A 14,000-nucleotide genomic window follows, 5' to 3' on the forward strand; every position below is an offset into this window, starting at 1 on the left:
TCAGTCACCCTCGACATGAGACGCCTGTACGAAGACTCAGCATGTGTACCAGGCTCAGGCCTGCCAAACTCACCTCCAGAGAGATGTCCAGACCACTGGCGTCATGTAAGGACTGACGTAGGTCTTCCATTTGGCTGTGACCAGACAACAGGTCATCAGGAACCTCAGGAGGCACAACCCCCTCCTCATCCGACCCTTCCTCCACCTCTGAAATGTAGGCCAAAGGCTGGAATAAATCAAGCTGGAGGGATGACCAGAGAAGGCTCAAAGACAGGCCTCACTGACTTACTGAGGGCCTTCCTCTGTGTTTCCACAGCCCTCCGGGGCACCTCCGGTAAATTCTCCTCAAAAGGCGTTGAGGGCGCCGATGGAATTGGCATGGACGTCGACCGAGGCGCAGCCGACTTAGACAACAGCCTCGAGGCCGGAGCCCCAAGTGTGTCCTTCGACGGCCTTGGCGCTGATGGCGTCGACGACTTCCTCTGAGCCGGAGCCTAGAGAGAGTTCCTCGACTGACATGGCGCAGACGGCATTGATGCCTTCTTAGACGGCCTCACAGGCTCCGACAGTCTCAACAGCGTCGAGGACCGGGACCTGGCACGGCTATGGCGATCAACCTTGTCTGATCGGGACCTCGACGGCTCCCGATGATTGCGCCGGCTGCCCGAGCCCAAAGGTGTGCAAGTGGTGGCTCTAGCTTGTTCCTTGCCGGCTTCTTTCGAAGCGCGGACGGAACGGTGCCCTTCGATTCGAAAAAATCACCATCACCTCCTGGCGGAATGCGTCCCATTGCGCCGGCGATGAATGCTTGGTGGGACAAGCCACCCGCCATCTGTTGGGGTCCTCTGACGAGGACGGGGAAGGCGACCGTTGCCAGTGCTTCCGAGAATGCCTAGAAGAGGCAGGGGAATGGTGGGAACCATTTCGAGAACGAGACCCCCCTGGACTTACACCGACGCGGAGAGTCGCCCCTCGAGTCGTCGGTCGAAAGCCCAGCAGATTTCGACTTACGGGGTTTAGAAACCCTACCTACCGATAATTTCTTCTTCCGCCCCCCCGCAAGGCCTTCGACGTCAGGGACTGGCAGTCATCGCAATCGTCGGTGGCGTGGCTTTCACCCAGTCACCGGAGACAAGACGTTGTGCGGGTCCGTAATGGACATTTTGGAACCGCAGTCCCAACACTTTTTGAAGCCCAACTTCGGGGTATAAGAAGAGGAAGACATTTTCACAAATCGAAGTAGAAGAACCGAGCGCGCCGAGATTCTGAAGCGAACACGTTCGTGGAAAAAACAAAACTGAAGCTACAGGCGTCATGCGTCCTATATATAACATCCGGTGACGTCGATCCTCGACGGAAGGCCTCGAGGACAGCGTGTTGACGTCATCGACGCAGAATGCCGGAAAAATTTCCAAGGCAGCACACAGCTGTGGTCATTACTGTCATAGATGTGGAATACGTCGGAGGACACAATCCCCTCGAAATATAATTTTTCGTACATAAGTCGCCTGCGGAAAGAATGCAAATCTCGCTGGAGTTTACTATTTGGAGGGTCAGAAATGCCTAGATCCAATATGCTTACCTACCAAAACATGCTCATAGGAAAAGATCATTATAAATATTTTCAAATATTTTAAACAATAATTGAACTGCTAGCATGTGAATTAAGACCTTATTTGTGATTAGGTATACAATATAAATGGCTTTTACCTGTCTGAACCATCGCTGTCAGCAGAAAGTGCATGTGAAAGGCTGATACTGCTGGAAATATCATTTTTGTTCATACATGATTTTGTTGATCCACTACCACCTGCACAAGTAAACACAAAAACATTCAAGTAAACTCACACTTTACTGATAAGGACTACATGTCAACCACAATTGCTATTATTTGTATAGGAGGTTATGTTGGTTTTACCTGGGCTTTTATCATAACCAGCTGCTACGGCAGCAAAGGTGGGATTTCCATTCCTGCCAGGTAGGGAGGCTGTCTTTGTCAGCTTAAGTTTGGAACCACTAGGCCGTAAAGGTTTATCTTCACTGGAAAGCAAAACACAAACATCACCACTTGGATGATGCAACCGAGCACTATAGATATTAACAGGAAATGCAATTTCTAAATTTCATTCGCATTAATATACAAATGTCCTTAAAATAATTAAACTATTTAAAGGGCATTTTCCAAACCTATTTGCCTTAATTGTCATATGGTATTCACAAAATTGTAGCATATGAAGTGCTTTATTATACAAATATGAATAAACACACTTTGCTTAAACGTCTCAGACTGCCCTCCAACGTGGCAATTGAATTGGTGTATTTGGAGTTCAATGTTGTCCCTATCCTGGTCAAACTCCACCTTTGTTGCCTAATGATGGCTTCGAAATTGGCTAATGCTTCTCCGCAGACCTTGATGGGCGTTCTGCATTTAGCACCTCAGTTGAGATCACAAACTAGGATCTCTTGAAATGCTGCACAAATACAATTTAGCACAGCTCAGTGGCTCACTCTGGTGCCTGAAAGCGTGCAGAGCTTGCCATATGGCGAATATAAGAAATGCATTTAAGAACTACTTTCTGTGCAAAGCCACAAACAACTTCTTATTTATTTGGCCACAAAGAACCATGTGGCATTCTTTGTATAATATTTACAGGAGAGGGAAGCAACACCTACTTATATACAAAGCTTTGTGGGAAACAATCTGGTATGGGATTATATAAGATTGACATTTAATATCGTAAAGACCAAGTAGATTGTGGGGGCTTGGGCAAAAGTACCAGAGAATGAATGATATTGCCGCCTACGTGGGGAATATTGCCTGGAAACTGCTCAACATCTCCTTATGTACTGTGCATCTCGCCAGGATCTCTGGTGGAAAACACTACTGGCAGTTGGAGTGGCACAGCCGATGTCGACGGATATGTTATGGGCTGGATTTATGAGGTGAGATTGGGAATCTTGAATGGTCTATTTTACTTAGTTTTGGCAAAAAACTAGGATCATGTTAGACATATTATCCTGAATATTGATGGTATGATGGGCCTAGTTTTTGTTTTCTTAAGTAGAATGTTTAAACTTGCAGTAGATTATTTTCGGTTGTGATGAAATGTATTAAACATTTGCTGTTGCTAACTATTTAATACGTAAATAAAAAATAAAAAAACATGAATAAAGTACTTTCTTCTAATCTGTCATAATCCTCAGTGCTTTCCAGGTATGACTCAACTATATGAAGGTGACTGGAAACAAACATTACATGTATTATGGAGTTTGTTTGCAAATGTAAGAACAATGATTTATTAGGCAGAATACAGGTAAATGTCCTCACCATAGTAACGAGAGTACCCACAGAGCATTCCTCCATACTTGTGGTTTTGTTGTCCGCTCTAGGTCAAAGGGGATTTGATCACCCTTTCGTCAAAGATGAATTCCATAGAGTGTTGCAAACTAGGCCTGGAAGACAGAATATCTCAACTCACCCTCAGCATCAATACGTTTCCAATGAAGAACCCACAGCCAGAATTGGTGCCGAAGTGTTCTTGATTAACACAAAGAGTTTTGACTTCTGGTGGATCCAACGTCTAAGGGCTCTGGGAAGAGCAAAGGCCGTGCTTGATGGCCTGCCACAGCTGGGTACTAAGGTGATTTATCTACTTACCTACGTACTTTGCTATGTCCTGAGAAGTCAGAGGACCGACCGGTCATCCCCTACCATCAGCCCTGAGAGGGGCAATGCTTCTTCCTCCACGCAGAATTGAAGAAGTAGTGATGAGTCACTCCAGGACAGAGACCTCTTGAGATGTGTCTTTTTCTTCTGATCTTTCCTAGGTCCTTTTTCTGAAAAGTGTCAGTCTAAATCCCTGGTCGACCGGCTCAATGGAACTACCCTCCCAAGTCCCATGGGACCTTAGCAGGGATTACTACTTGGAAGGAGGGCACGAGTAACCCTTGTGAAGAGCGAGCCTGAATAAACCTTTGTTGCCCTTTCAAAGAAGGCTGTAGGGTTCATGGCCAGTCATGAAACGCAGTTGTCATTGTTCAGGTCGGCCCCACAGGCACCAAACTCAGTCCAAAAGGGTGCCCATCACCAACATCTTGAAACCGCAATCCATGCAGGGTTTCATACTGGGGACCTTTGGTGTACCAGGCATGGTGAAGCAAGAAAAACAAATTGAGGAAAAGAAAAGTTCTGTATCACTGCTGAATGTGCAGAAAAATGGAACTTAAGTCGCGAGGTAAAGGGTGATCCATATGCACAACTGATGGTATCCCATAGGTGGTGCCCGTGGAATAATGGGATGAAGACTGAAATTGACTTGGAACTGTGCTGTGGTGCCTGTGGGGAATGTTTTCCAAGGGCAGCTGGAAGCGCAAATAAACATCAAGATGAGGAATCTGTGGTGGATGCAATCCATGAGAAATTAATATTTGTTTAAATATGCACATTAAATCAGCTTCCAGGGTTGCAAAAAGCTTTCGGTTTTACTACTCTGTAGATGCATTGAACTAGGTAACACCCAGGCATACTTGGTGTGGTGGCCCAGCCCTCTGGAGGACCACGTAAAAGAGGGCTCACATTTAGATGGAGAGAGTAGGAAAACAAGTGGTTAGAGAGCAGGTGATGACATCAACCCAACCCACATGGTTTTCAGATAAGAGACGACGCACAAACATGACAGCTTTGAGACAAAGCTCTGTGAGCGTGTGAGCTGCTTGCTGGACTACCTCCATTAGAAAACTGGTGGAATTCTTTGACTTTCATCCCTGGTTGTTCTGCTCTGAGCTATGGGTGGGATTCCACCCCTGAGATTTCAGTGGCTGGTGGTATGGTGGTGGTTTTGCCGATATTGTGCTGGAGGCACCACTCCTAAAAGGAGTGGCAGTCCCAGTCGTTCAGATAGCTCCCTGGAGCAGCCTCTCTTCTGGTTGCTGTGCCCCTGTAGGTGCTCTTCTGCTGACCTGCGTCATGGAGGTCCAGCGCTGCTCCTCTGAATCTCTCATGGGCCAATCTTGGGGTGCCGGGGTCCCGGCACTGCTGAGACTGTTGGACTTTCCTCCCTTAGCCTTGAGGCAGGCCCACTTGGATAGGGCTACATGAAACAACTTAGAAAAGAAAAAGGACCAAGGCTTTTTAGCCGTCGGTGTGGGCCGCACACCAGTATTACCCACTAGGGGTTAAGTTTCTTGTCTATGCTTTAATCAAACACAATAAATTGAGTATCGTCACACAGGAGGCCATTAAAGGTAAGGAAAACCTAGATTTTTTATGACACACCTGGAAAAAGCATATGCTTGTACGGAATATAGCAGAAGTAGTTTAAATTGCCAATACCAATATGGCCGTCACCTTACAACGCGTACGGCCATTTTATAAGCGAACGTCGCCATGGTAAAATCTCACTTTGTAGACGCTGACGGCGTTCACTCAGAATCCAGTTTGCAGAACAAGATGTGACGGCGCTGCGAGCGCTGTGTGAAGGTAAGTTTACTCTAAACAGTATTCTAACACCAAGCTAATGACGCCTTACCCAGCGTTGTTATTCCTAGACCAAATGATAACCATATGTAATATTTTAAACTACAGTAGAAGCGGATCGAATTTGCCGTTTCTTTCTGACCAGGAACACGCTGAACATCTGTAAACAGGTTAGCAATACACAGTAAGGCGAAAGGTGGCATATCACTTTGCGTGAGGGAGATTTATGATGTAGGGCCCAAGGTGGCGGATAAGTAGACAAAAGGAAGATAGTTTCCCTTAGAATATTAACCAATTTTATTCACCAAGGACTAACCCCCGAAACACAGGGCATGAACACTTTGGCAATGAAAAATGTTCACAATGCATTCATTCAACTATTACTAAGACACGAATCGCAGTAAAATAAGCACAAGAGTCGTTGTTGTCATTGAAATGAATAGTTCATGAAATTTCTTTCTCTTATATGTTCTGTGTTGTTTTGTTGTCTTGTGGGTACCCTGCATTATGTACATGCAATGAACAATGATGGTATGTTTATGTTGAACGCATACTCTAACAGCAATCTTTTTGAATTTTAACCCGGCTCTCATGAAGGAATACAATCCGAAATGCATTAGCCAAAAGGTTTTTTTTTTGCCTGTTATTCAGCATTAATTTAATTGGTGATGTGTAACCAATTTTTAATTACTACTTGGAAAATGAACAAAAGTGGCTTTGACTTAATTAATTAACATTTTTTTGACTTTGTTTCAAATTCTGTGTTAATCATTTTTTATAAAGCATAGACAAGAAACTTAACTCCTAGTGGGTAATACTGGTGTGCGGCCCACACCGACGGCTAAAAAGCCTAGGTCCTTTTTCTTTTCCATATTATTTCAAGTGCCCAGCACGGTGGCATTGAGCAGTGGGCTGCACCCTACTACCAAGCATCAAAGATCAGAACTACAACTAAACGAACTGATTATATGATTGAACTCTTAACAAGCTTTGCACCCTCTCCCATTTCCAGTCTACATGAAACAGCCGCCACTGTTTGGCTACCTCCATCCTCCATGCCCTGCTGATGGGTTGGAGAGCAGGGGAGATGCTGCTTCCATGTGACCTACCGAGTCTCTACCTACAACAATGGGATTGCATAGTGTTAGGGAGAATTCTCATAAATGGCAGATTTCCCTTACCTAATGAGTCCCTTAGCAGCTTTGCTGGATTTCTAGGGTTTATTTTTTTCACCTGGTAAGAGTGTGAGCCTTTTTCCCACTTTTACATGTGTTTTGATGTGCGTGTTTTTAGTTTTGGTGTGATCATGGGTACTGGAGCCTCACCTACTTCATGGCCTCATATTTTTCATGTGTGTTACACAGCACCTTCAGTGCAGTGACACAGGGTTGTCATTGAGCCTTCCTCCTGACTCCATTTTCTGGGGCTGACTACTGTCCCCCAGAAAAGGTAAAGTTGCCATTAACTTTAGTCACTTTAAACCACAGACCCAATACACCCCATCTTACATGGAAGCATTGGAAAGGGTCAATTCTTATCCCTTTTTGTCTGCGTCTCTTGGAGCATTGTTTCGCTCCCTTTGCACTAAGACTTGGCTGGTGGCAGTGGTAACTACCCTATTTTGTATACTGCGGTTATCTTAAATAACCATGGGATTGTTTTAGGCTATTATATTAGCCTTAAACATAAACCCGCTTGACTATATATATTTTATTACGGTTCCGGCTGGGTTTATTTGCCATTTCTTTTTGTAAATGTCTTTCTCGTGTTTTACTCTGCTTGCCAATCCAGGTTTGGTCCCTTTGTTTGCCGTCTTTTCGCAGGCTTCTGCACAGAAGCCCTCCTTAAGGTGCCTGAAAGTCTGGGTAGGCAGGATGTGAGGGAGGGGTCTTAGGACCCCTGCCATGGGTTCCCTTGGTACCCCAAGTCGCACTCCTGTTTGATTGGTTGGGTGACTGTCCTTGCCAGGACAGCCACCCTGCTGTGTGATTGACAGCCAGGCTGTATGAATGGGGGAAAACAGCATAAAAAGCAGGTCTCTGGGACTGGAAAGGCAGAGTCACCACTGGAACAAATGAACCAACGAGGAGCTGATGGAAGAGGACCCGTACAACGACTAAACTACCCGGTGAAGCCCTGATGCAGGTCCGAATCTTCAGAATCAGATGACAGAGAAGATCCACCAGGAAACTTCTTCCCTTGAGCTGGTGGGACCAACCAGTTTGCCCAAACTACAAGCCAGGACCCCCTCCTCTGGTCGAATTTGCTGTACAGAGCTACAGTGGGCCGGATAGCCAGGAAGGTCGGAGCCTGCTTGGGTTTTAAGGAGCACACCTTTTATTTTTTGCTTTGCTCTGCTGCTGGTTTCTTCCTTGGCTAGTGCAGGACCCTCCAGTCTTCCTACTTTTTGTCAGTCCGACAGTCGCTTCAGGAACCGTGAGCCTGCAGGAACTACCAGGCACATCCACCTCAGCTACAGCTTCAACTCCGTTTGTTGGGCAGAAACCTGTGCAGTTCCCTTAGGGGCCACTGCAAAACGTTTAGGACTACAGGTGTTAGCAGTAAACCCAATTGGTAGCAGTCTTCACCACCCAGATTTACCCGCTAGCTGTGGCTGAGCAGTCAGACTTCTCTCAAGAAGAGTTAGGCAGTATATAGGGTATACACAATAGGGCTAAAACTACAGTAGTACAAGCAAAAACTGACCAGAGCTTTGATATAAAAGTATATAATTATTTATTTAAAAACACACTTGTAAAAATACACTGGCTCTAATATGTCAAGCAAGTTCAAACACAGTCACTAGAAATATATACACCTCCCTAATTAATTATTTGACAAGTCTAGGTTAATACACCACTTATTTAGCAAAACAGAGGTGAGCGCATAACCATAGATGGCACTCCAATAATTATTTAAAAAGAGAGAGAAAAGGAAGAAATAGGAAAAACACACAATACCAACACTTTTAAAGAACCACAGCAAGTCAAGAAAGGCAGGGTCTACTGTAGAGCAAAAAGTTCATTGGCCAGGCCCACTCTTGGAGAGAGCAAGGCGGAATGTGCCCAAGATCACACAGTGGAAATGCACTGAAAGTCTTTGCAGGAAAGTCAAGAAGAGGTTAGATCAAGTTAGAAAGGTAATGTTAACAGGTCTGAGGTCACCCCAGGATAGAGAGTCAAGGATTTACGGGACACCTTGGACGGTCTGTTGCAAGGGAGACCAGGCGGGACACATTACCTGAAATTGTGAGAAAGCTCCAGCGGGGGCAATTGTTCCTGGCAGCGGGTGCAAGTCGGTGCTCCGTCCAGGGGAAGAGAAGATCTCGACGTGGAGGAAAGCTGTAGGTCGTTGCACTGCCAGGGAAGAAACCAGCCGCGGAGTTTCCCGGTTAAAAGGTACTACCCTTTTATTCGCGGTAGTGGTGAGGCGTGGCTATCCGGCTGCCGGGGTGCTTGGCACAGGTGATTCGACCATGAGACGATCCAGGAAGGCGAAAAAGGCGAACTGGTTGGTCCCACCAGCTCAAAGGGAAGAAGACTCTCCTGGAAGAACATCTTCTCTGTCGTCGGGAAAGTGGTGAGTTTCGTACAGCAGGGCTCCACCGGTGGTGTCGTCGTTGTAGATGGCTGAGCTTCTCCCCTCTTCAGATTCTTTAAGTCCTGTGGCGACTTCTGAAGTTCCAGTCCCCAAAGCCCTGCTTTTATGCAGCAAACCCCCCATTCATCAGTGTAGCTGTCCATCAAACATGCTAAGTGGTGAGCCGGGCCGCTCACCACTGGGCCAATCACACAAGAGTGCGACTTGAGTTGCCAAGGCAACTCCATCCAGGGTGCCTATTCCCCCCTCCCACCCATCCTGTAGACCCAGACAGAGTGGCAGCACTTTTGGAGGCTTCTGTGTAGAAGCCCGCCAAAAGTGGAACAAAGGGCTCGACTTGGGTTGGAGTTACAGAGGCGAACACAAACGCCATTTTAAAGTCCTGGCAAAAAGACCCAACCAGGGAATAAATATTAAATAATAACCCGGCGGTATCTTGAACATTGCACCAAAAAAGTGGTGCGTTTAAAATGAATGGGAAAATCCCATCGGAAATATTCCGGTGGAATATTTCGCGTGGTAACCACTGCCACCAGCCAGAAACTCGACAAGGGGGGACTGGACAGTGCCCCCTTGGAAAACAGACCCAGGGGCAATCGAATTACCCCTACCAGTACTTCCACAATATGATGGTTTGTACTAGTTCTGTTCACAATTGAAGACTAGTAAAGTCAATGGTGACTTTACATGCCCTGGGAGACAGTAGTCAGTCCCAGGGTATGGAGTCTATGTTTGGGGGTCACTATGACACCCCTGTGTTACTGCACTGAGGGTGCTGTGTAACACACTTACCAAAAATACATGAAACCCTATGGAGTAAAAGACCCCATAGCCCATAAAACACATTACAAAGTCAAAGAACATTCTCAAATCATGCCTAAGAGTGGGGAAAAAAAGAGTCTCACTCTTAGCAGGAGAAAAAAATAAACCCCAAAAAATCCAGCAAAGTTGCTGGGGGACTCACTAGGTTTGGGAAATTAGCCTTTACAGAGAATTCTCCCTAACACTGTTTTAAGGTACTGTGCAAAGCCGGTTGTTCATTTCGTTCAGCCGCGGTGAAAGTGTTTGAAATCTTTCTCCAAACAGAGGGCTCTCCTTCTCTTCTCTTTGAACAAACTTTTCTGCCAACCAACCTCATCTGGAATCCGTGGCACAAACTTTACCGCGAACTACCCTGAACTGTGTGATCTCGAGCAAAAGACTTTTGACCCATTGACTTTGGCCCTAAGCCTTTTCTACTTGATTCCATCATTGTAGTTCCTATTGCTCAATTGCCCCGAGTACTTACCTGTTGGTGTGGTTCAATTTCTATTAACTTTGTTTTTCCCTCCCTTTTAAATTGCTAGAGTGCCATTTTGCTCCCACTTCATTTTGTGAGCTTAACTTGTCTGGAACTTATTTGGAGTGGTGTGGTGTATTAAGAATGTGATTTTTAAACTGCTTGTAATAGTGTAATGTTATACAACTGAAGAGTGAAATAAATGTATATTCTTTTACTTGAAAACCTTGAGTCAGTGTTGCCTGAATCATAGTAATTGCTGTCCTTCGTGTAACTATTTGATACTGCTCACTTACTCTTGAGATAAGTCTGGCTGCTCAGGCATCGCTACCACTTTAACTGTGTAGTACAGGCTTGTACCAAAGGTGAATTTGCACTGTCACTTGTAGTCTTAATTGTGTGTTGTGTTCCCAAAGGGTACTGCATATAATTCTGCCTAACACATAGCAGGCTGCTGGAGCCTTCTGGATGATTGACTATCACACAGAGTTCCCTGGCTGCTGGAGTGATGAATTGTGTGGCCTTTACCCCTGCAAGTGAACTCTCCATGCACGCCCTGGTGCAATCCCCCTTCTGAAGTGGCCTGGAGCCCTGCAGTGTTGCCGACCTTCTAGATCAACCTCTGGTTTGCATCTGCCTTCTGGCCCTGAATCCAGTTGGTCTCCCGGGTAGTGGCACTCTCTTTGATGATCCTGGGCTCACTGTCACCCGATATTGCGGCCAGACGTAGTTGGTGTGGACTTTCCTTTTAATGGGGCCATGTGACACACCTCTAACACCAGTAAAAAAAAACTTGGCAGCCTCACCAATGGGAAAATAAACCAGTTGACTGCAACGTGCCCTTGCCACGATGCTACACCCCAGTGTGCTGGAACCCTGCTTTGGTTGGCGACTGGTCGATGGCCCATTTAAATCATGAAGGGAGGCAAATGCCCAAGACAGTTCATCTTCGGGGACATGGGTCAAGAGCCAATGGCTTCACACTCATTAATGGGGGTTCCAACGGCTGACAACTCTACCCATTGACACCTCTGCTATCCTTATCGGTCTGAAGATCGCAAACTTGACTTTTAAAGTGGAAACACTCCAAGCCCGAAGAGGAAAGGTGCGTTGGAGCCTAAGCAAGGAGAAATTACTCACCTTAATGACCTTTCTATGGATTCTTCTCCTGCAGATTCCTCATCTTGATAGGCATCACACATATCTTGCACTTGCCACCAGCTGGCCGTATTTTTTATTTATTGATCTATTTATTCTATTTATCCCATGTACTGCATTGTTACCTCATCCTTCCCCCGAGCACTTTTCCCCTTGCCCCTTCCCATGCACTTGCGCGATCTGAATGACACCTGGCCTAGTAAGATCGTTGTCTCTGTCTTCCCTCTGTTCCCTCTCCTTTGCCTTGTCGTGCCTTGAAACACGTGTATAGGCACATTATGAATGCCATATCATACCCATCATCCAGCTCTGCTGTTGGACAGGGGTCGTAGTGGACCTCGACTCATCCGTCGATCGGTCTTGTCCAGCTCTTGATCGTCAGCTCTGGAAGTGATGTCAGGCATCGTATATAGAGCACATCACTACGCCCCATGCTTCAGTTCCTCCCTTTTTGTCCCCGTGCTTGAACGCTGGAGAAGGAAAAACTACAGGAGGCTACTCAGCCGGTAAAAACTTAACAAGGATACATCCCAATGGGTGATCCTACACAAAAAGGATTGAAAAGAGTTCTCTTTATTTTTTTGTATTTTTAAATGAATGAGATAGAAGCGTTCATCTAAGAGCCATCACAGAACATTCTGAGCGGGGATGGAAGGGAGGATCGATGAGTAATCTGCGGTTTAAGAATCCAAAGAAAGATCATTACGGTGAGTAATTTCTCCTTCAATAGATTGCTTTTCTCCCACAGATTCCTCATCTTGATAGACTCCCAAAGAAGTTATAACAGAGGAGAGCAGAAAGATTTAAACCAGTAGATTCTGTAGAACCGCCCTACCAAACTGTGCATCAACTCCCCGTGCAACATCCAAGATATAGTACTTGGGGGAATGTATGCAAGGATGACCATGTGGTTGCCTGACATATGTCCCCAACAGGAATCCCTCTTTGGAGGGCTGTATAGGCCGAAACCCCTCTGGTTGAGTGAGCCCTGATGCCCGCTAGATGCTCCCTGCCTGCCAATTGGTAACACTCGGATATTCACAAAACAATCCAACGAGACAGAGTTTGTTTTGTTATGGCAAGACCTTTTCGAGACAAATAATGCAAACAAAACAGAAGCTTAACGCTCTCTTCGGATCAAGGTGGTGGCACTGCTCTTCCTCTTTCCAGGAATGTGGAGGAGGGTAAAAGACAGGCAAGTCGATCTACTGGGACAGGTGAAACTCATAAACCGCCTTAGGAAGGAACCCGGGCCTGACTTTGAGAGAAACTATCTCCCGAAAGAACCTTAGAAAAGGAGGCTTGCAGCACAACGCTTGCAACTCGCTAACCCTCCAGGCAGATGTGATTGCCACCTAAAAGGCTGTCTTAAGGGATAACAGCCGTAAAGAACATGAGTGCATAGGCTCAAACGTAGCCGCCATCAAGTATATCAGAACCAGATTAAGATCACAATCTGAGATGAGAAAGGGGGTTGGCGGAAACCTATTGAGAGGGCCCTTCAGGAATTGGGTCATGACCGAAATAGTAATGAAATAACCTTGGTCTGGGGACCTCTTGAAAACAGACAGGGCGGCCAAATACCCTTCGACTTGTGTAAAACTGAAGACCTGACGAGGCCAGTGACAGAAGGAACTCAATCACTGTTGTGGTGGGGCAAGAGATAGGGTCAATCTCGCGGTCCCTGCACCACGCCTCAAATCTTCTCGACCTGCACACATATAGAGATCTTGTAGAAGGTCTGCGTGCAGCCAGCAACACATCATACTTCATCCTCCCAAGAGCCACGCATGTAGGTTGAGGGAATCTGGGGTTGGGTGGAGCACTTGACCCCCCGACTGGTCAGTGGATCTGGACGCTGAGGCAACTGTGAGGTGGGCAGATGGCCAGATCCAAGAGACCGGAGTACCATGTCGTCCTTGCCAATCTGGGGCGATCAGGATAATGGTCGCTCAAAATCTCTTCAACCTCCTGAGAAGTCATGGAATAACGGAAATCAGAGGGGAAGGCGTAGTGGAGATGGATGGTGCAACCCACAAGAAACGCATCCCCTAGTGCTATGAATTCCCATTAGCAAAACTGCTTGTACTCCCTGTTGGACTCTGTGGCGAACCGATCCACTGCTGGGGTACCCTAGAGAGCAAAGAACTCCTCTAGGACTTCCTGTCTGGCACACTTCCGACTCGTGTGAGACCGTGCTCTGCCTGCTGAGAGCATCTGCCAAGCTATTTTCTGTCCCCGCCAGATGAACTGCCGAGACCGAGATTTGGTTCTCCTGTAACCAGAACCACAGTTGTATTGCCTCTGTGAAGAGGGGGTGGGAGTGCACATCACCCTGCTTGATGAGGCAGTGCATGGCCACTGTTGTTAGGCAGAAACCTGTGTAGTTCCCTTAGGGAACACTGCAAAAGATTTAAGACTACAGGTGTTGGCAGTAAACCCACTTGGTAGCAGTCTGTACCACCCAGATTTACCTGGTAGCTGTGG

At 46.4% G+C, this 14,000-nt stretch overlaps 1 protein-coding gene across 1 annotated transcript in view; it reads right to left on the minus strand.

Annotated features, from left to right (window-relative positions):
- Positions 1–14,000, minus strand: part of TMEM131 (transmembrane protein 131) — a 2,512,175-nt gene that overhangs the window by 132,727 nt on the left and 2,365,448 nt on the right. The window contains exons 37-38 of the mRNA XM_069636582.1: positions 1,919–2,040; positions 1,711–1,810 (exon numbers count right to left, since the gene is read on the minus strand). Coding sequence (XP_069492683.1) covers positions 1,711–1,810; positions 1,919–2,040 — 222 coding nt within the window. The remainder of the gene's footprint in view (positions 1–1,710; positions 1,811–1,918; positions 2,041–14,000) is intronic.

This window comes from Ambystoma mexicanum, chromosome 7p, assembly GCF_040938575.1.
Source record: "Ambystoma mexicanum isolate Mex_15411 chromosome 7p, UKY_AmexF1_1, whole genome shotgun sequence".
Taxonomy (NCBI): domain Eukaryota; kingdom Metazoa; phylum Chordata; class Amphibia; order Caudata; family Ambystomatidae; genus Ambystoma; species Ambystoma mexicanum.